General features: G+C 41.3%; 1 protein-coding gene across 9 annotated transcripts in view; it reads right to left on the reverse strand.

Moving 5' to 3' along the window:
• Positions 1-24,279, reverse strand: part of LOC140740842 (transcription factor Maf-like) — a 471,464-nt gene that overhangs the window by 442,861 nt on the left and 4,324 nt on the right. The window contains exon 2 of one of the 9 annotated variants that reach the window (XM_073070394.1): positions 16,892-17,292. The exons of 7 other annotated variants lie outside the window; for them this stretch is intronic. In XM_073070394.1, coding sequence (XP_072926495.1) covers positions 17,157-17,292 — 136 coding nt within the window. In that variant the 3' untranslated portion in view covers positions 16,892-17,156. Of the gene's footprint in view, positions 1-16,891; positions 17,293-24,279 lie in introns of those variants that run through there. One more of the 9 variants, XR_012101943.1, reaches the window with a different exon arrangement.

Raw genomic sequence — 24,279 nt, forward strand, 5'->3', positions numbered from 1 at the left:
CTGCCTGAATATTTCCTGCTATGTTGCCATTTCTGATTTACAGTAACTGCAGTATATTTGCATTGTTAGAGAAAACCACACCATCGTTTCAAATCGGCAACTAGGGATGGGCCACGAATGTTGGTCTTTCCAAGAATTAATTAAAATATCATGCATGCATATGCCCAGCAGAAATCACAGGAAAATAATGAGCTGCAAATCCCTACATTAATTTTGCCTCTCCATAGCTCAAGGGCATCATCACCAGTTAATATCCAGGATCTGAACCCCTTCTTAGACTCTCCATCACATGTAAATATCTCTGTTTGAACCCCATCACTTCATACACCATTTTAAAATGAGTGTAGATACCAGAATATTCTCAACCTGAGTAAAGGATACTAGAGCAAACACGAGGAAATCTGCAGATGCTGGAAATTCAAACAACAACACACACAAAATGCTGGTGGAACACAGCAGGCCAGGCAGCATCTATAGGGAGAAACGCTGTTGACGTTTCGGGCCGAGACCCTTCGTCAGGACTAACCGAAAGGAAAGATAGTAAGAGATTTGAAAGTAGTGGGTGGAGGGGGAAATGCAAAATGATAGGAGAAGACCGGAGGATACCAGCTTTCCTCTCTGTGCTTCCTCATTAAGCCTATGTCCTTGTCTGAAGACGTCAATGAACTTTTCACTGTTAGAACTATATACACTAACGCCACAGGAATATCTCTTCAATGGCAGCATAAGAAGGTTAAGTAAACACTTAGTCAAGTAATAACCTATTTATCTCATACCTGGCTTGATATGATCCACCAGAAAAGATGTTATCACGTACTATCTAAAATTGATTACAAAAGGTGCTGAGATATACTGTCACTATTCACTAGCTCTGCACACTGCTTTCTTCAAGTGGAGTGGAAGAAGTGACATTCCACATATTAGATTCTGGGAAAGATAGCAACATCATTCTTGTGCTATGAATACATAGAACAAAGCAAAAGCCAGTGTTGTGAGACACCGATAAAAGAAATAAAATTTTCTAGTGATTTCGACACTTCATCCTTCTTAAGAAAGGGCTCGCAGTATGCCCCACTTCTCAGAATGCCCCAAGTCACTGTGATGTACATACAATTGAAGCCTAGTTATAGTTTAACAAATGCGGCAGCCAATTTGCAGATGACAGCTTTCCACAAACAGGGTTGTGAAAATGAGCAGATAATGAGCTGAAACTTGATAGAATGACAACTCATGCCTGACCAATTAGTTAGGCATTTTCTTGCACCATTCAGCTCAAATGTCCTGTAAGTTGCTGGAAGTTGAAGGTAACGGGGCATGTGGGACTCTGGTGAATTATGGGACCAACAGTCTGTCTCCTTAACCAATGATATTAATGGATTGAGTCATAAACAGAGAAAGGGCTGGGGAAAAAATAAGAAATTGAATTTGAGTAAAATAATTTTCTGCCATTCAGGTACAGGAAGAAAACTGTTAAGATTATTTGATTAAAACTATAGATAAAATGGAGAGAAGAAAATTTAGCTGAAAATAATTAAATTTTAAATGCTTCAAATTTTTACCAACTGACAACCTGAAGGAATAAGACAATATACATTTAATTGTTCACTTTCCGAACCAGAGAATTTGATTGGCAATCATTAACAATTATCTCTTCATTAAAGGGTACTAACACTATTAATTACCAGATTAACTTCCTGCAGCATGTTTAATGGGCAATTAATGTCCAAGTGTAGCAACTTGGTGAAACTCACAATGAGGATAAGGGCAGAATGGTGTTTCAACAAAATGAATGGTGGAGCTGCACTAATCACCCGACAACTTGTTGTGACTTGAAAATCACAGGGTATCTGCTCTTCACTACAAATTGCTGAATGATTTGCATCTTAATAATAGTATGTGTTACTCACACTGTACAATTTTCCCCCTGGTAAATTCCAGCCCAATCTGTTTCCATAATTTTGACTGAAGGAGAAATGATTTACAGGAGGATTCCTCTAACATTCTTTAATTTGCACTGAGATCTTTCGAAGCCACTTTTTTATATTTGCAAAACACAGAGACCTGACAGTACAACATTTTTCAAATGCGGTATGAAAGGATGAGGGCTGGGCAGGGGGCTAGCAGCCCCAAACTGTAAAAACCCAGAGCTACAGAATAGTGGCACGGTAGCATAGTGTTTAGCACAATGCTTCATGGTACTAGGGGCCTGGGTTCAATTCCCTGCTGCCTGTAAGGAGTCTTTACAATCTCCTCTGGGTTCCCTCTGGGTGCTCCTGTCCACAGTCCAGAGATGTACCAGCTAGTAGTTAATTACTTGGTCATTGTAAATTGTACGAGAGTTAAAATCGGAGGTTTGCTGGGTGGTGCAACTCTAAGGTTATATCTCAATAAATAAGCAGAAGCTCACCTGGAAGACAAGGAGATGGGCTACACCTGGGGATAGCTTGAAAGACTGGCTGAGGACAGAGGAGTCTTCCAAGCCTCTGCAACTTAGGGGTGATAGAACATAGAAATCTACAATGCTACAATGCTGTGCTGACCATGTAACCTTACTCTAGAAACTGCTTAGAATTTTCCTAGCATATAGCCCTCTATTTTTCTAAGCTCCATGCATCTATCTAAGACCCTATTGTATCCAAGAAGTAGAACTGGAGGGCTTATCCAAGGGTGATGGGTTTAAGAAGAAAAAGAACTGAAGGTTCAATCTGGATTTTGATCTGATGTTTGAACCCATAAACTTCAGATTCAAGTCCAAAGATATCAGTAACTCAATCAAAACTAATGTTTGATTTAGCACTTTTGAGCCACAGAAAACACTCCTTCATAGAATAAGCTTAATGTTCCACTACCACGTTGTGTACACTTTCTAAAGGATGGTTGGTTCCTCTTAAAGAAACATGATCTACAATGAAAGGCAGTTCTGAGAACTATGTTTCTTTGCAACTTGATTAATATTATATGTATTGGCCACAAACAGAAATTTTACAAACATACTTATTGTAATGGCAAATACATAGCAGATATCAGCTCTTGAGAGAGAGACAGGCCTTTACATCAGGCCTAATTTGATTCTAACAAGACGAAATAATCTTACATATGACTAATCAAACAATGTTTGTGATTATTTTGCGTCACTTCTGTGCAACTTCCAGCACAGAATGAGTTGTGTTTTCTTGGTGAAGTGGTCACACGGAGCATTAAAATGAATGAAAATAAGATTAAAAAATTCAGAGTAAATTCTCTCCTAAAGTGAATCAGAATTAGTTTTAGACTGAGTCACAGGTAAACCAGATAGAAGCGCCATGTGTCAGCAACAAGTAAGAGCCATTAAGTCTATTTTCAAGATAACCCTAGTCAGAAAATGTTTCTGCTGTTTTTGAGTGCTGAAAGTCTATGCCACGGTGAAATGGAAACCAGATAAGAAGGGAATGACTCTATTTCTCTCTTTTCAGATGCTGCAAGACCGACTAGGAAATTTAAGCAATGTTTGATTTTAGCTCAGGTTTTCTGCGTCCATTATGTTTTGCATTTAGAGAGAACATTTTTCATTGGGGGAAAGAAATACTTGTCATGATTGTAAAGGAAAATATTGTAAACCATGGCTGAATTACCAGTGTCTAGATAGAGAACAGACTAAGATTTCATGATAGAGGTCATTGAACTAAAATGTTAGTACAGCTCCTCTCTTTACAGATGCCGTTTGGCCGGCTGATTGCCCGCAACACTTGTATTTAAGGTTTTGCAATCTTTCATCAGATAGTTCTGCCCTCACTGATCTCTTTACAATATATGTAAAGACTTTAGTACATCTGGGGTTGTTAAAGGTGCTACATAAATGTAAATTGTTTCTTTCCAGAAAGAGAAAGTATTGCAAAGCTTGTGCAAATGGAGCTCCCCCATGGAAGGTCCCAAGCCTGGCTGTGAGAAGAGGGTTGAACATGGGGCTAGAAACCCATCCCATAAAAAAACCCAGAGCTACTGAAGTGCCAACAGAAGCCTCCAAGAAGCCTCTCCCTGGGAGAGGAAGGATCTGCAACCCTGAAAGACTGACCCAGGACAGAGAGCTGCTGTCAATGGCCTATGCCCCAGTAGGGGTGATGGGCTTGTACGTAAGTTGTGCAAGTGGAATGAGTAATGGCATAAGGTGTTTGATTCATCTATAGAACTGACTAAGATATAATGCCCCAAACAGCAGTATCTTCTTGTTGTTTGGTGTTACATTGCTAAAATCTACCTACTTAGCGCATTTTTAGGTTTTCCTGCCAGTGTCACATTTCAAGGACTTAGTGTTTTATCCAACATCCAACTCATCATTATCTTGCTACAATTTATGAAAGCCTTATAACAGAAAATTCAAATATCACATGGCCTCTGTAATTCAAGAACTAACCATTTCTGCAAAAAGGCAGACCGTTTCGCTTCTGAATGAAGGACTTCTCATAATCAATTGACATAAAACACTTTTCTCACTCTCCACAGAGGGTGCTTATAGATTTTTGCTTTGTTGCTGAGGGTGCTCACAAGTGAACCGCAGCAAGAAGTATCATTATTAACACTTGCCAATGATAAGATGGTGGGCTGGAGGTTAGAGGAAGTGTATTGTGTCTCTTCACTCCCAAGACCTCTGGTGTTTTTCATGTTTGATGATGCTATCCGATTGGCTGCAAATAAAAATCTACCATACCTTACAAAAATAGATAGATAGATAGATAGATAGATAGATAGATAGATAGATAGATAGATAGATACTTTATTCATCCCCATGGGGAAATTCAACTTTTTTTCCAATGTCCCATACACTTGTTGTAGCAAAACTAATTACATACAATACTTAACTCAGTAAAAAATATGATATGCATCTAAATCACTATCTTAAAAAGCATTAATAATAGCTTTTAAAAAGTTCTTAAGTCCTGGCGGTTGAATTGTAAAGCCTAATGGCATTGGGGAGTATTGACCTCTTCATCCTGTCTGAGGAGCATTGCATCGATAGTAACCTGTCGCTGAAACTGCTTCTCTGTCTCTGGATGGTGCTATGTAGAGGATGTTCAGAGTTTTCCATAATTAACCGTAGCCTACTCAGCGCCCTTCGCTCAGCTACCGATGTTAAACTCTCCAGTACTTTGCCCACGACAGAGCCCGCCTTCCTTACCAGCTTATTAGGCCCCAACACGCCACCACAAAGAAGAGGGCGCTCTCCACAACTGACCTATAGAACATCTTCAGCATCTCACTACAGACATTGAATGTCAAAGTTTGGAAATTACTTACCTGTGTAAACTAGTAAACACTCAAGCAAAGCCTTGATTGGGAAATGGGCAACTTTCCAGAACTGGCTGGCATGATCAATGCCCACAATGATCCACATTCAGTCTCCCGAGGACATCTCACTCAATAATGTGTTTTTATTACCATTGAATGCTTAACCTGATAGTTAAGTATCCTAGCTGTAGATATCATTCTCTTTTTTAGTGATTATTTTGTGTTCTTATTGAGATTAGCAATACTAGTGACGTTGAAGAGGGCAAATTAACATGAAAAAAGGCCAAAGAGTTTATTAAAATGTAAAAGAATCTTTATGGTGGAGAATTATGCCATTATTGCTGCCTAGCCCTAAACACACAGAGATGCAAGAACTCTTTACTGGGCATTCTTACAATGTTACAACCAAAATGTAAATTAGATGAAAAAGATTAATAAAATAAATAATAAGCAAATGCCAAATTATTATTTTGTTGTACATTCCCTGCTGTGGCTTGAAAACAAATTCTAATTATTGCACAAAAGCAATGCCTGAATATTCAATTTTTAAAATAAAAAGATAATAATAACTTATTTATAGAGCACCTTTCATACAGGCAATGTTTTTCAAAGTGTTTTACAATGGGATAAAGTGCAAACATGAAAATAAAATTTTAAAAAACTTAAACATGAAAGTAAAAGACAAAAAGATGTTAGTTAAAAGCAAGGTTATAGCTAAATTCAAGATAGGTTTATTTCAACATATTTCATTTAGAAGCCTCAAATCACCTGCTGCTCATTTGTCCAGAATTATCTCTTGCTGAAGAAACATTAAGGGTTTTGGTTCATATTCCCTGAACTACCCGCGATCCTGCATCCTGAATGCATTATAACATATCCTGCATCTACCTTATCCATCAGTACGGCTCCCGCTCCGGTGTCTGTCCCATCACACCTCATTACAGGGTTAGAGGCTCTCCAGATACTGAGTTAATGTTGCTCAGGATTTGTAGCAGAAGTGGGCTACTCAGTTTTAAAATAGGGATTATTAGATTGAGGATAACGGCAACTCCAGACCAGTAAAAGTGATACTGTCAGGAGATCCGCAAATCAAGGTTACAAAGTCTGCCTCATTATTCTTATGAACAATGGCAATGTCAGAAATTATAAAGCTGCAAACATGACTCTTCTGTATAGTATAGTACTGTATAGAATCGTTCAAGTTTATTGTCATTCAACCATATACGTCTATGCAGCTAAATAAAACATTGCTCCTCTGGGACCAAGGTACAAAACACAGTACCTATAGTCACTCACAGCACATATAGTTACTCTCCACCACCAAAGAGTTACTTCTGCAGCAGTACAAAGAATTTCTTATCTGTTACCAAAATTGGAGACTACTTTACAAAAATTGTCAAACACAACTGGAGAGATTTCTTGTTTGTGTTGCTGGTGCAGGTCTGTTACAAAGGACAGATTAAACAAAGATGTGGAATCAGAAGGGCATAGAGCTCTACTAATGTAGGAAGCATTGTATGAAGTGGTGACACATATCAGGGTAACAGAGATATTAAAAAAAAAGCATTGCCCAACTATGGAGTTAAAAGACCATAACACCAAGGTGCAGAATTAGGCTATGCGGCCCATCTAATCTGCTCTGCCATTCTCCAAGGCTGATGTATTATCTCTCTCAAACCAGTTCTCCTGCTTTCTTCCAGTAACACCCTAACTAATCAAGAGCCTGTCAATCTCAGTCTGCGGCAATAAATTCCATAGATTCACTGCCTTTTGGTTAAAGAAATCCCTCCTTGTCAACAGAGGGATGAGATTGTTGATCCAATATATTAGAAGACCAAAATCTAATATAACTCAGCAAAGATGGGAATGTTGAGTGGGTGCCAAGTTGGTTAAAGTTTTGATTTATAGTCCCTCAACCTATAGAGTCCAGAGTACAGGATTGAGGGCAGTTGCTTGTGAATAAGCAGATAATCACAGAACAGTTGAAAACACTATAAATATACTTAAATATATAAGATACCATATATAAATAGATTGATAGTAGGTCCCTAGAGTGACACTAGGCACAGGAGTGTCTGTACTTAAGATGACTGACAGGAAATGATAAAGTAGTGATGATTGGGGTTCTGGAAGGCTGGAGTAATGGGTGAATGTGTTGATCAGCCTTGCTGCTGGGGGAAGTAACTTTTTCAGTCTGGTGCTCCTGACGTGGATGTTACTTAGCCTCCTCCCTGATGAGAGTGAGACACACAGTCCATGGGAGGGGTGGGTTGGCTGACCCTTTTCCTGCACCTTTCTGTATATATTTCTGTATATTCCAATTCCCCGCTTACTCTTGGCTCGTTCCTACCCGACAGCAGCTCCATAGTATTGTCCTTCTGCTGGTAGGTCATCGGAATGAACGCCAAGTCTCCTCCTCTTTTACCAAACTTCTGCTGTGCGTATCTGTCTACTTTGGGTAGTGATAGTGAAAGGTGAATAAACGATCACTTTTCTCTTCCTCATTATAGAGTTTAAGAAAGCAGAGAAAGTACGGGTGGTTTTCCAGATTGGGGAACCAAAAATAGGGGTAACAGTAATAAGGTTACGAATAAGATTAGATTTGTTTTTTATATGTACATCTTAGTATTTAGAGGGCGGGGGTCCAAATTAGGACTGAAATTTATCCACTTTATTGTTTGTCCCGCAGACTCCATAATCCATTACACCGGAGCAAACGACGTTATTTATCTATCCTGATGAAGAGCCTCGTTCGGAAACGTCGGCTGTTCCTTATTTTCCATAGATGCTGCCTTACCTGCTGACTTCCTCCAGCATGTTGTATGTGTTAACTCACGATATTTATCTGGATATTAGAGCAATCGATAGATATACGGACGCAGTGCAAGTAAGTGGTGTTGAAACTAAAGTTTGGCCATGATGTTGTACGATAGTGCAAGGTCTGCTCCTCTTTCTCAAGGTCGTATGCTCATATCACTACGGCACCTTGTTATTGACATTGACTACCTGCCATGTTAATAACTTGGCGACATAATTATAATGCACTAATCTGGAGACAGGAGAGAATGCAGACTCGGGAATCTGGAGCAACTATCTGCTGAAGAAACTCATCGGGTCGAGCAGCATCTGTAGAGGGAGGGAAATTATCGAGGTTGCGGGTTGAAACCCCGAAGCATTGACAACGCCGTTCCGCCCACGCATACTGCTGGAGCTGTTCGTCTCGTTTGAGTTCAAGATGTTTGTGTCATTGAATGCCCATGCAGCTGAAACATCTCCCTATCCTACAATGCCCTGCCATGTCCAACGCGCGTTCCCTGTTCTCACTTCCACAGCAGTACAGTTTCAGCTATTAAAATAACGGGGGGGGGGGGGGGGCGAGCACTGGCTATGTTTGGCATCAGAAATAAAACCAAAAAAACTGGAAACATAAAAACCAAGATATTCTGCAGATGTTGGAAATCCAGGCTAACACATTCAAAAATGCTGGAGGAACTCAGCAGGTCAGGCAGCATATGTGGAAATGAATAAACAGTCGATTTTTCGAGTCGAGACCCTTCATTGGGTACAAAAATGCTGGAAGAACTCAGCAGGTCAGGCTTCATCTACGGAAAAGAATAAACAGACCATGTCTTGGAACGAGATCTTTGTTTCTCGGCCTGAAACGTCGACTGTTTATTCATTCCCATAAATTCTGCCCTACCTGCTGAGTTCGTCCAGTATTTTGTAAATATTGGAAATACCCGGTAAGCCGGGCAACATCCGTGAAAAAAAGGGGGTAAAACATAGTAAACATTTCAAGTCAAAGACCTGCTGAAAGCTTCCACAGTTTTAAAAGAGTTTATCAGAGTTCTGAGTTTGAAGTCACTTGCGCCGCGAGGTATTATTGAAAGAATTCGGATTAACTGTCACAACTGCTAGAAGCTCCGCAATGATAGAGCAAAATCGGACATGACCGTTCGCCGTCTCGCCAAGAGGACGGCAGACCTGAAGGGCAAAACTAAACGGCTACCTCACTCAATCAATAGCCCAGACTGTCTACCGACAGTTACGGTCTGTATTCTCATACAAGGAAACTTTCACATTAGTCGTATTTCTCGACGAAATTACAACATTAGGTGTTCAAAGTCACATAACGGAGGTCCGTTCTAAATGTTAAATTCTAATAAGAAACTAAATATCAGGGACGCATTGGGAAGCAATTCAAGTATCGAGAAAGATAAAACTCAATACCGCAAAGGGTAAATCGGATGCACGGGTTGCAGAATGGATTAGAAGGATTACATGTTAAATCAAAGTTAATGTATTCATACATGGACAATGGCACTAATGACTATTCATAGGCTTATTTGCTGCAACTGGATTTACTCGGTGTTCTTACAGAGCGGTAATATAATCGGACACCAATTCATTGTGTAATGCATGGAGGTATTGACACCTAGCCTTGAGGTAAAGCTATCAAGATGTCTTTGACGTTAGAATTCGGATAAATTCGGACCAGCGGGCACATTTGAGAGAAAACACAACTCGACGAAAATTGAATATATTGAGGGCTGGGAGGTGATATCTCCCGCAATTAATGGTTAGATGTTTTAAGATTCGAAATAAAATTAACTATAAAGTTGTAAATTGTCGATGCGGCCACAGCATCGTTCCTGCCTCTTTAACGGAATGGGCATCTTAATAAAATCTCAGCCCGCACCGCAATCGCTACTTTCTCTAATTCCGCAATAGGTATTTCGAAAGCTGCAGTCACTGCAAAGTTAGGCTGCAATGCCTAATGATATATGAAAGGTACATTCATATTTGACAGAAAGTCTTACAACCTACATCACTTAAACAAAATAACCACTTAATGACGTAACACTCGCAGGATAGTGTAAGTGATCTGATTTTCACGAGTGCTATTTACTTCCACAGATATGCGAGTTCAAGCTGGAAAAATTACTCATAAAACAGCAAATGCAACATTTGCCACCGCGCGGTTGTCCCGATGGCAGAGGGCTTCGGGGAAAGGACTTGCAATACGGGAAGGCACTTTCGTGGCTTTTTTTGTTGGGGGGGGGCAGAGGAGTCATTGCTGGGGCTACCGAAAGTACAGTCCGAAGTGGCCCAATAATTTAACGGGCCATAATAATTTAATAATAAATTATTAAATTTAATAATTTAAAGAGGAAGAACCTCGTTTACTCCGGCATAAGGTAAACTACTTCGTTCTGTTCTTGGGCACCGAGACCAAACCACGAAGCAGAACACACCCCGCCCCGTCCAATGAAACAATTTTGCATTTACAGCCAAACCTCCTTTCAGTTCCAGTTGTTTTGTGATCTCATGATCTGCACAGGAATGTTGCTGCCTCGATAAACCTGCGGTCGGAGATGAATCACTTACCTGAAGAAAATACCCTACAGAGTAGTTTATAAACATGTTTTGAGTTTGAGCCAATGATCTGCTACGCCCAGTAATTAAGTTGGTATCCCACCTCAGTCTCAAAGGTACATCTCAATCACCAACCCTGCTGCTCCCGTTATTAGTTAAATTCAAATACCACATGCAAAATTACTGTGGAATTAGAACCAACCCAACAAATCTGTCAGCAAATGAAAGGAGAAAAAGATTAATTTCTGATTTCGGATTCTTAATCAGAGTTCGGAGATCTCTTTTTTTTTAACTGTCTGATCTCTTTGCTATCAGATTTGCCGACTTGATTGTAATCATATATAGTCTGGCTATATACTAACGTGGGCATAAAGAGATTATTGCCAGTTATTCAGTATGTGACGTATCACCAAATAGCCCTACATGCGAGGTAGCGTTAATTGGTTTGCAATGTACATGGGACCCTTTTCCCTGATGTTAACATGCCAAGTTGTAGATCATATCGGCGAGATTAGTCCGAACTACCGCTGCTCACAGCAAATTCTTACTACTAGAAGATTTTTTTCTTATTACAATAGCATCACAATTCAGATATCAAATATTGCATTTATAAAAATGCACGAAATAATCTCACATTAAGATATCAATGATCACATTTACATATTTACACGAAACTGTCCTATTATTACTACTTTTTTAAACTATTAAACAACTATTACTAAAAATCGGCCAGGAAAGTGCAGCGAATACAGGAGCGGACGGTCCCGTTCCCGTTTTGCATTTAAATGCCAGTTGGGAAACTTGAATTTGTATAGCGTTTTTCAATACCCGTGAATGTTGTTCGTAGCTATTGACTATACGACATTCAAAGTGTATTCGCTATTGTAATGTAGAAAGCGCGGGGTTCAAACTGAGGTCCATAAAATTAATATGGAAACGATCAATTAATCTTTGTATGTAGAAAAATCGATTGAGGGGTAATTGCTTCCGGCATATCAGGGGTAAATCCATTGCAGTATTACTTTTGAAATAATTCCTTGAGATCTTTGATGTCTCACTGAGGGAATAGATTCCGGGTGTCGTTCTAAAGAGGGCATCTGCGACAAAGCTGCAGGTCCCAGCCCTGCAGTGCGCTATTAATCCAGATAGAATCTGAAATTCACCGACTCAGAGGTGGGAGTGCTACGCCAGTGGGGCAGAATATGTGACAGCTGACCTCGGGGTAGAAGTCACTGTTCCTTGGACGCAGTCTATCAAACACTGCAGAATAACTAATGTCCATTCAGACATTTACTTGCATCTCCCTCTTTCAAATAGAGTTTGGCTTAATGCTTTAAATCAAAGGCTTGCCACGCCTTAATCATTAGACGATAAGACGTAGGAGCAGAATGAGGCCATTTGGCCCATCACGGCTGATTTATTATCCCTCGCAACCCTATTCTCCTGCCATCTCTCCGTAACCTTTGGTACCCTTAATAATCAAGAATTTATCAACCTTCGCTTTAAATATACCCAATGACTTGGCCTCCACAGTCGTGTATGGCGATGAATTCCAGATTCACCACCCTCTAGCTAAAGAAACCCCTCCTCATCTCTGTTCCCTTCTATTGTTTCTTATTTCTGTTTTTTTTTGGACAGAAATATATTCAGTGAGTGTGAATTCTCAAAGTTAGAATAAAGCTAATGGCGTTGCTTAAAGTGTCAACCCTGCCATGGTTGATGACATTCTTATCTTCAAATTGATAATTATGCGTTCAAGCCCTTCTTCCGGGAAATTCCTCGGGTGCTGCAGCGAGACCGTGTGGGAGCACCTTCCTTACGATGCGCGGTCCCATCATTTGTCAGTGAGAGCTTGCTGTGCATAGACTGGCTATAGCATTTTACAGAAAGGCTGTAAAAATGGGGCAAGACAGGGTCCCGAGGGTGGGGGCGCGTGAAGTTACAGGCTGAAGTGAATAAATGAATGGTTGGTTCTATTGTGGCTCGAAACGCTACAGGATGTTCTGACATTTCTGTGGCGATCTCACCGAGGACGTTAGTGCGAGGGAATCAAAGAAACCAAATGGGACGGCGTTTATTCATTTCGATCTTAACACGAATGAAAAATCGCCCAGTGCTTGATAAGCAGCACATTCCCACGTATACTGGAGGACTAGAATATTGGAAGCGCTCCGCACCGTATTTTCGTTTCTGAAAATCAAAGATGGGTTTCACAATCTCCCACTATTCTGAGTAATTGGTTTCGACACCATTGTCCGCTCAGTCCCCACCTCCCTTCCCTGCTTGTGATGAAACAATGGAAACAATACAGATTTTGGTTGTGAATTCCCGATGGAGGGAAGGGTAGGAACTTCCCAACTTTGCGCACTTCACTAGGAAGTGATTTTGCGCATCTAACGGAACTTTCCGCTGTGACCAGTATCCCGGAGCAGTAACGGCAAAGACCGTGTTATGCTTTTTGTCGGATACACCCAAACTTCACAACGAACACTTGCAGAAATATTACAATGAAGAAGCTTTATTTTCCGTTGGCAAAAACGTGGTACACGGCGCACCTTTAATTTGGGGGGCGAGGGGAGGAAGAAGTTAAAGAACATTTAGAACCATTTCCAGTTCTAAAAGCGGAAACAGGCGCAGATAACATGGTTTTCGGTTTTTCTTTAGCGTCTCGGGGTTAGATGTTGTTTCTGGTGTTTGTCGTTTTAATAACTATTCGTGTTGTTCACACTTGGCCCCAACCTGCTACATCACCTTGAACCGCCCGTGGTCGATCACCCTGAACATTTCAAAGCTGTTGCAACTTCGAGAAAGCTTGCGTTTTAAAAAAAAACATGTGAATATTGTACTTTGAAACAAGCGTTCCGTCAATACATGCACACATAAAGGCACACACGTATGCATACACACGCATACACATAGAAGCAAGCACGTCCATACATACGCAGATACAGATAAGTAACTCAAACATACACTGAGCCACACACCTGAGAACAACACGTACGCTGAAACATATGGTCCCGCACATAGTTAGACACACATTAGCACTCCGCACATACAGTTACGCATACAGTTCCCAAAGTAGTCTTGTACATTCTTTAAGACAATTTCTAACTGTAAAAGAACCGGTATCCATACCAAGTCCTCTTTAAACAAGAAGGAACTGATTTTCTTCTGCTGTGTGTTTTCAGAATAAGTGTCAAGAATGCAGTTTTCTGAGAAAAAAAAGTATAGGAATTACTGAGGCACGCGGGTGATTTGTTAAGTGTGTCCTAATCGTGTTAGCATTCAGAGAGTTAGCATGACCTACGAGAAGGTTGGGATTACGACACAGAATGCCAAGCAGGACCGTTTTCGAGGTTTACAAATCTGTTTATTCACACTGCAATGTAAATATATCTCCTATTTCTGCTACTATCAATGCATCTGCTGAAAAAAAACATGAACACAATGTGGTTATTTCTGTAGGTATTTTTTTCTCTCCCTTTGACCTACACACACGGCACTGCCGGCTTCAGCTGTGATTGTCTTTTGTCTTTGGCTGGCAACCTATCTGTTGGTAATCCATCTCTCCAAACAGCGTACTTTGCATTATATGGTACACATTTAAACGGACATGGTAATGCCTACAATGTTGACGTTTTTTAAAAAAAAACACTTAATAACTAGGTGGAACCTCCATTTCTTAACATAAGTTGCCTGATCTGGACCGGATGGCTTGTTCTTGCTTCAGTCTTCCATAGGACACACATCAACACACACACACACACACACACACACACATACACACACATACACACACACACACACACACACACACACACACACACACACACACACACGCACACATACACACACATACACACACACACACACATACACACACACACACACACACACACACACACATACACACACACACGCACACACACACACACATACAGACACACACACACACACACACACACACACACACACACACACACACACTTGCACCGTCACTTCAGACATGCAGTGTGTATGCCATGAATCATAAGCTCCTTAGTTCCCATAGTAAGGGATATTTGCCTCTTGCTTAAGGTTCCTCCTTCCTTGGACTCTCCCATCCGATGCTGATATGAGACGGATGGGCACTAACACTACACAGCTTTCCTGGAACCCTTACATAAAACATCTTAGAATTGCACTGCGTGGAATACTGTTCATGTCTTTGCCAGGAACGGAGCTCTGCGAATATTCCGATCCCGCTACTTTTTTTCTCTCTCTCTCTCTCCAGAGCGCTGCAAACAATGCTTTTGAACCAACTTGTGTTTTTGTCCGGTCCAGCCTTGCAGGGAGACACGGGGGAATTGCAAATGCTGGAATATGGAGCAACACGCAGTTTTGCTGGATGGGGCAGCATCTGTTGGGAGGCGGTAAGGGTGGAGGAATTGTCGCAGGATTTCGACAATTTCTCTGTTGCTCTCTCCTTTCAGTGAATGCAGTCCAGGTGATTTCAGCCTCGCAGTGTTGTTCCACATGGAATGGGAATATTGCGCCTGAAACTTACGCTGTATTGCTCCAATCAGTGCTAGTCTTACCGAATGATCTGATCATGTTAACAAAACACAATTTGAGACATACTGTGAATGCCCGCAAGAAAATGAATCACAGTGTAATATCTGCTCTCATACATGTATTCAAAAATATATTTACTTTGAACTTTTGATACGGTGCGGGCAAACAGCTCTAGAGTGTATGTGGAAGGAATATGTTCAGTGACTTTGGAATAAGTGATAAAAGAGACGTGACATAGATCATGTGGCTAAAATGCAGGAAAGCATTGGGCAAACTTCCGCTTCACAGTTATTTCCCTTAATCAAATTTCTGCTAAGATTCCAATAGAAGCATCACTTCAGGAGTAATTTATTGAGTGGAGATTGTTTCGTGAGTTGAGAAAGGTCCGGGAAGAAACTTTGTAAATGGGCGTTCCTTGTTCCCTTCATGTTTAGAACCCGAATGGAAAGAATTGCATTCTTAGTGTCACCAAGGCGTCACCTGACCTCCCCCCCCCCCCCCCCCACCCTCCGCCGGGCTTCTGGCCGAGGTAATGCTAAAGCTTTTTACTATCCGGACAAAAATGGGGAATATCGTAAGTTATAGCAACACGCGGGATACAAGGACCCGCCGATTCATCCTCAGTTTCAATATTACTAGTGCGGCAGTGATGGTTGACAAGTGTTTCCACTCTTGTAACACCTGTCGCCTCCGTTCGTTCTGGTAAACCGTGGTGATGCTACACTTCTCGGATTTGTTGATCGACACGGCGCCCCTTCTTTCTCCCAGTTTCTGATCTCAAAACAATGGTGAAACCCACGCTGCAAGTCGCCAGTTGCGGCTGCCGGTGTGGGTGGAGTGACATTTGAAAGCATGCAGCTTCGACGCATTGTTCTCTTCCCATTGAAGAACAAACCCCTTATGCTTTATTTTCTAGAACCGCCTCGTTCATTTGACTGTTGTTATTGTTGCTAGTTTATTATTAAGTGCATGCCTTGAGCGGTTACCGTGTGCATTTTTGCTTTTCAGTCAAAATGTTCTAAAAGAGGAGCCGACACGTTCGCTGCAGTAAATTAACACTTTGGGGCGGAAAAAAAGATTAGCAAGGCTAAACATGCGGTTTGTATTGTGAAGCCGCCTCCCCGAGAGAGCAAAAAAGCACCAACATCTAACATTTCCGAAAATCGGCCGTAAATTAACAGCACGTTAAAATCAGATTTTCTCAACGTTGTAAATAATAAGTTATGACAGCTTGAACTGCAGATATATTATGCATTCGATTCTCTGTCCTGTCTAAAATCCTCCGTGGGAGAGTGAGAAAGATCAAGATCGAGAGAAGAAATGGGGAAGAAGGTTGAGAAAGAGGCAGAAAGCAACATAGGAATAAGGAGGGAAGAGGGGAAAGGAGGATATAAAAATATGGGCAGGAATGGGGAAAAAAGTACAGAACGAAGACAATGGAAATAAGAATGTGCAGGGGGTACATGTGTTGAAATGAAGTTACATTGGCTTTGAATTGTGTGTGTTTGTCCACTAATTCTATTTATTTTTTTTTCTGTTCTGAACAATCTGCTTGAGGCGTGTGTACAACTAGCGAGTTACCATTCTTTTTGAACAGACATACTTTCCGGTCCCACTTCCTCCTCCAAACCCCGCTTGTCCACTTCATCTTTTATTGGAAACCAATCAATTTACAAAGAAGAGAAATTTAGAGTTTTATTGTTCATAAACCCTGATTTTATTCCAAAATCCACCGCGCCAACTGCTTCCGACATACGAATACTACGCCAATATTGCCAGGCAAATTGGTAGCAAACAATTCTTTCTTGTTCGGTCAGCGGGGGTACGCAGATTAACATTATCGGCCTTAAGGAGCTCGATTGCATTGCTAGTTCTTTTGGAAACACCAAGCACAAGTAACTGAGATGCATGTGATTTGGGTTTATTGCACATGAAGGAATTTATTCAGATTCTCCATTGTTTCTTTAGTCTGGAGAGAGGCGACAATCCAGGTGTAAGCGAGGTGATCGAGAGCAGGAGCCTGATGAGTGGTGATCCGAAGCGGGGACTTTTGCCCAGGGATACTGAGGGTTTTCTTCGAAAGGATGAACTTGGTAATATCTGCAACTCCGAAAAAAGCCCAATAAGATTTTGCAATGTTAGAAAGAACCACAGATTCAACTGGGCATTCTAAAATTGTGCATCAGTTCTCTGCCAAATGTTCCTGCTTTACTTCCCTGATTTCGACATTCCTATTTTGAAACCTATGCAGATTTGAAGAACCTTCACTTTACTAACGGTATCACGAATTGCTTACAAGGTCAATCCTGTCTCCCGCTACAATCACCTCTGCTGTTTGAGAGTTGTTAGCAAATGGAGGGAAGGACACCAGAGAAGGGGCAATCAGTTGGCATTTCAGGGAAACGGTTATTGAGAAACCTACTCCAGGCAAGCCCCAGGCACGGAATTAACTGTTTAGTTATCAGATAATAAGACCATAAGACATAGCAGCAGAAGTAGGCCCTTCGGCCCATCGAGTTTGCTCCATCATTCCATTATGCCCCATTTTTTATGCCTCTCAACCTCATTCTCCAGTCTTCTTCCCGTAACCTTTGACAACCTTACTAATTAAGAACCTATCAATCTCCGCTTTAAGTATATCCAAAGACTTCGCCTCCATAGGCATTTATGGCAACGAATTCCACAGATTCACTACCCTTTGGCTAATGGAATTCTTCCTCATCTCAGTTCTAGAGGGACGTCCTTTCATTCTGAGGCTGTGCCCTCTGGTCCTAGATCCCCCCCATTATAGGAAACATTTATTTCACGACCACTTTAGGTAATCCACTGTACTCCATCTGGGATATGATTTGCTGGATATGAATTTCGTGGGTGGTGAATTAAAACAAGATCTGTCTAATGTCACGTTTTAATTGAATAACAGGTCCCATCTCTACCTTTTCTACGCCTATACATCACAGCTCAAATTATAGAGTGCAATATCTTGCAATTGTCATGATTTAATTTTTAAATAATTACTTAGGACTGCCGAGATGCTGCGCATTGTATTGCCTCACTTCGCTGTAGTGTGATTAATATATAACTGCAGTGTTCAACATTAGCTTGAGTTTAAATTTCAGGGAAGTAAGTGTTTAGACAAAAAGAAACCCATTTCCAGAAAAATCACCACAGAGCGATATAATTTTGGACACCTGGTCACCTGGTCTGCACACCGGACCGGAATTGTCACCGCTGTATTTTATGACCAGTGACTTGCTGCGTATTAACATTAGGAAGTATATTTACAATGGGTTGCTCTTAACTTTTTCTTTTAAAATTTTACTTTGACGTTCAGGTTTTTGGGCCCGCGGCCACGTTTCTCTGCAGTAGCCAAAATAACGTTGGGTGTACACAATGAGTTTGGTTTGCGTTATATACATGATGTAAAAAGCCAAAAATAAAACAGGTTTTTCTTGATGCAACGTCTTTCGTCATCCCTAGACCCTTTGTTCAGTCAGTTACACACGGCGCAATCGCACTCTTAATGGGGATTGCAAAAGAAAAATAATTAGTTAATAATTCTAAATTCACGAGGCAAACAGGGGTCACTGCATTTCAAATCTTATAATTTTTCATATTTACAATTTCTCAGTTAGGGGTTAGGTCACTCAATACAACTTTTTGATTTTTTTTTCTTCTGGACGAAGCGATGTTTACAAGATGTGACTGGATATTATATTACATTAGGAAACGCATTTGATGAATATAGGAACTGTAATTACTGATGATTGTGTGCTTCACTCGGAGTAATGTTCGCCAGGGTTTCGTTTACCTACATTAACCTTGAAAAGGATCTAGTCAGCGAGAAGGAGTCGCCCCCAGATTCATTATGTGCCGAGCCCGCGTGGTCTAAACAACTCCCTACGCCAAAAAAATGTTCAATTAATAACTCGGAGTGTCAAGTTTTTGATGAATAATAAAGCAATGAATGTTTTCTGGCTGGCAGCAGACATTGTTTTTAGCTATGGATTAGATTTAGGAGATTGAGTCCCAACACACAGAGAAAAAAAATGCACATCTCGTTGACAGGAAGTTTGGGAGATATTAGGCAATGCACATTTTTTAAAAAAAGTAGAAATGCAAAAGACAAAAGTACCCCTTTGTGACCCCTGGGCAATTGAAATGATGGTCGACCTTAGCTGTGGACATGAGAGGGAGCGAGGACGCCAAATATTGCTATCTGCCAAATCCAAGTTTATCTGCCACGCACTTAACATGCTGTAACTTTTAATTTTGTTTAACCGAATCCTGAGAGATAAGTTCACTGGGTCTCAGCGGCCAGGATAATCTTACAATTTTAATTTCAGTCACTTCTTGCAATACGTCACTTTCGTCGTTGGGGTTATGTTATATATTATCTGATCAGCATTCTGCACAGATGCTCAACCATACACATTGGATTCAGTGACGGAAGAGTGCGGGGTGGGAGGGGAGCAGGGGAAAATGCGTCTAAATTTGATCCAATCACATGCATGTACGCCGGTTTCAAGACGTAACAAATATCCATGACGTTTTACATTTTTGTTTCAGAAAAATCTCGAAAATAGTCCACCATAGACAAAGGCGAAGATTTATTTTGTACGTATAGCTCGGAAAGTTCTATCTTTTAAGAGCTGATACTTTAAGAGTACTTGTAGTGAAATACGCCTGGGAATAAAATTCCTGATCACTGGGATTCCAATTGCTAGTCCCTATCCGGTTTCAGTCAACCGTTTCCCGTTTGGATCTGGATATGAGGTCACATTGGAGAGTTATTCAACAATTTCCCGCTTTAACTTTGGACTGTAACTCTACAAGTCACCGAAGCAAACTAGCTGAAAAACAGTTTTAACTTTTGAAAATTCTTAGTCGAAGTATAATAAACGATGACAAGTTAGATGGGGGAGTTGTGCTGGTGGGGAGGGGGTTCACGCAATTCAAAATACATATTGCCGAGAATCCGGTGTGTTACTACATGACCTGTTTAAGTTAGAATAATTACGCCTGCGATCAAGATGAGACCTCTTTCATGTTACCTGCTCCCACTGAACCATGTCAGTGAAGCGCTTTTATTACAGAAAACATGAAAGGCACTTTGCACACCTCGCACTCCTGCACAGTGCAACGCACTAATGACCACCTCAGCCCACCACAGCACGCCACTCGCCACCCACCTAAAAAAAAGTCTGCTTTCTAGTAATGATGAACAAGTGATAGGAAATTGGGTAGGGCATTCGATATTTTTTATTTATTCTCTACACACAACCACCCCACCCCCGGGTCTGGGGGTCGCCGTGGCCAATTTTTATCTTATTGCCATTAGATTCCAAAGCGACTCCAGAGGACATTTAGCAGGCAGGCTGTGGTTGTGGAGTCACATGCTGGCCAGTTAGAACGAGGACGGTCGAGTTTCCATCTCTGAAGGTCACAGTGAACCAGATGAGAGTGCTCATCCAGTAGTTTGTGGTAGTCTCTATTAAAAACTAATTTTTACTTAAGTTTTATTTTGACCTTAAGTTCTTGTCTTTCAAATGGTGCCCGAGTTTATCTGAGGTCCACCTGCTTTAATCCTCATCTGAAAGATGTCATTTTTGGCAAAGCAACACTCCCTCAATACTGCTCTGGGGTTGTTGTGGAAGTGGGAACCGAACCCGGAACCCTCTGCTCCCGAGGCGAGTGCGCAGAGAGCCAGTTATCCCCAGCTGTCCGCATCTTCTCGTCAACCCAAATACTTAATATCCGCACGGATATGAGCACGCGTGAATGTGGACAAGCAAATGCGAAGCAGTGGAGAACAGGATTCTTCTCTTTACAGGGTGTTTAGTTAACTCTTGCCGAAGAGGACGAGCTTTACAGCCAGTGTTAACTTCAGAATGGCTTTGCCTTGTAATGTAATTTTCCTTTTATTTCCACCTTCCAGCTGTACTTGTCTGTACGGTAAAAAGGCTGCAGCCTCTATAGTTGTCAACGAACTGCTGCTTGGGCTATAATGTTATAATTACTGTCTATAATGTTATTAGCAATAATGTGTCAGACTATATGGTTATTTGCAAACCGGTCCCATGTGTCCATCGCAGCCTCTTAAACAAATGCAGTGTGGCCGCAACGCGTTAAAAAGCGAAGGCCGAGCTCAAGGTCTGTCACCCCCTCCCCTAATTTAACTCTTCCTTGCCTGACGATAGGTCACATTTTAAGTATAAAGTCATTTTCTAAACTCCAACTATTTCGGGAATGTGTCGCCTGCATCCTGGTCACTTTCACGCATATTCCTTAAGAATGCGGGATACGCAAACAAAAACGTAACATAAAGGCTAAGAAATAATGTAGTAAATTTAAAAAAGTATTTCATTCCAGAAGTGATTATATATGAATCGGAGTAGCTAAGCTTTAAATGCACACACATTCTCTCCATCTTACTGACCTAAGCTTATTTCTTACGCAAGCTGTCAAATTTATCAGATACAGATTTCTTTTCAGATACGCGGTCCATCCTTACAGTGTGTTAAACCAGCTGTTTAAGTTAAAAAAGAATCACCTGCCATATCTGCCCACTCTACATTCACCCTAACCACCCCCACCCCCCACCCCCACCGCTAGCGCCATCCACCATATTTTGCAGCAACTTCTAAGGTCCTTCAGAAATTCAAGCCCTTAGTTTTGATTTTCTTAGGTAAGAACCTGGCCAAGACGAGAACCCTGTGCGAGTCGGCCGGCCGTTAGCAAGTGGATTTGTGAAGGAAAAATTACGTGCATCCACTGTTTTAAAACATCCAAGACAGACAAGGAATCAAACTTGGGAAAGTTGGAAATCCCATGGTTTCGCATCATCATTGGAGGGAACGTTCAGAGAGGCATTTTTTTTTAAATGCAGTAGATTCTCACCTAGCATACTCAGCTGTAAGGGTGATGGAAGCAGATTTTTACAGCATTTTCTGAAAGGGGGTTGATTTTATGCGAAAAATGGTGGGACAAAAGTTCATGGCTATTCGTGTTTGTAGGGGTAGCGGCGTGGAACTTACTGGAAATGCTTTTTAATGAACCAGCCCATGCATGGTAAGTCGAGGCATGATGGGCCGAATACTCCCTCCCCCGTCCTGTGCTAAATAAATGAACTAAACTGCCTGACATCAGCGAAAAATAAAATCCATCCGGAAGACCCTTCATGCTACGCTCCCTCCATCTGCCACCGGATTCATCTCTGCACTGAACCCAGTTATTTCCGCCTTCCTATCTTGCTGTCGAATCTAAACGTATCTGCGTGGACCTTACACGCAAATGTCTATATGAGAGGGATGCGCTAAACAGACTGTGCACCAGGCGAGTGTAGGAAGGAAGAGTTGCACCTACTGAGCTAGAACAGGAGAAGGGTAGGCGGGAAGAGGCAAAATTAGGCAGAGGAAGTAGATTGGCGAAAGAGATTGAAAGGACGGCTCTGTGTGTGTGTGTGTGTGTTAAATAGCGAAAGTATGAAAGCTTCTGCGTACTTGCAAGAGAAAGAGTGAAAAACTGAGCGGTGAGACTGAACTGCTATTCTTTTTCCGATACCTATTCCCCCTCCCTGTAGTTTCACTGCACACCACACTTAGTCTAAAGCTGGAAGCTCTCACATTTCAGAAACAAAATGCCTCCGTTCCTTTTCACCAAAGCCCTGCCATTTTATTTTCCACCGACTTCTGCTTGCCCTTATCTCCGTGTCGTCGATGGAATCAGACCTCTTGTGAAAGAACAGAGTGATTGCGGTGGGAAAACTCTAACGAATAACTCAGAAACAATGCCCGTAATTCAACTCGTTTCATTTCACTCTCAAATACCACCAACCCGCATACGTGAGGCTGCTTAATCTCGGCTAGACGCACAGGCGATTTTAGTTTCTAGTACACGACTTTTTTTTCTTCAGGTTTGACATGTACAGGAGCTGAAGGATTTAAAGTGGAAGAGAGAAAAAAAGGTCATTTGCATCTGCTCTAGAAACCACCGTGAATTTCCTGTCCATGGTTTGCCGTTTGTTACTTTGGAGGGATCTATCTTTGCTACTCTCCTGTGATCAGCAATTAAAAAAAAAGCTACGGGTCAGATGGGAGCATTAAGGAAAACACGAGTTGTTCGAATCACGAAAACAGTATCAACAAACATAGAACTAGTATGTCAGGTAGCTATCACCCTAGTAAAAACCCTAATCCCAAATTTATAGAAGTAGAGCCATTCTCAGCTCTGGTTCTTATGCATATATCACCTAAAAAAAAAATACCCTTGCCCAGTCCGCTGACTGCTTCAGGCCCACAGAGTGGGACGCGCTTAAGTCTTCCCTCGCTCATTAAAACATCTCTTCCTTTCGTGGACGTTCGACAGACACCACGCAGGAAATCTGATAACATTTACGTTTGCTTCCCATCATTCACCCCTCAGCTGATATGATCGTGATTTAAAATGTGACTTGCACGGGTCCCCACTTCCAGAGATGCCCAATATGCATTAAAACACTTAGAGCAGGCCTGAATTATAAAAGCTTCGACTAATTAGTTTTGTTCTGACTCTACATTTTTGACAGTGGCTATCTCTCCACGCCAATGATTCACGAAGGAATAGTCAAAAGCGAACAAGAAACCACTGAATTCACTGGGTTACCCCTTCCTCATTGAACCAACAACCTTCCGCCCCGCCCAGCACCGACATTAAATTGTTTGACAGAACCCCAGTGACTCTAATATATTTTTCTGAAAACCTTCACCAATTCACCTTTATTAGACTTTGACCTGAAGTTGTTGCGCTTGTAATCTCTGACCTTTGAAACGATCGATAGTAGCCTGTTATGTAAGAGACACTATAAGCGTGCAATCCACCTGTTCTTAACCGTACTTCAGATTGAAGGCCGCTTTATTTTAAATATTTTCCTCGCCCCCAACTTTTGATGAAATTTCAACCACTACAGCCATTTTATTTCAAAAATTACGTCTTATCGTTGTAACATTCGGTAATCCTGGTACCTAAGATGGTTATTAGACAACTGGGGCCTTTTGACAGACATAGTTTGGCCTATAAGATCTGCTGCAAAAAGCTGACGACAGAATA

This window comes from Hemitrygon akajei, chromosome 17, assembly GCF_048418815.1.
Source record: "Hemitrygon akajei chromosome 17, sHemAka1.3, whole genome shotgun sequence".
Classification (NCBI taxonomy): Eukaryota; Metazoa; Chordata; class Chondrichthyes; order Myliobatiformes; family Dasyatidae; genus Hemitrygon; species Hemitrygon akajei.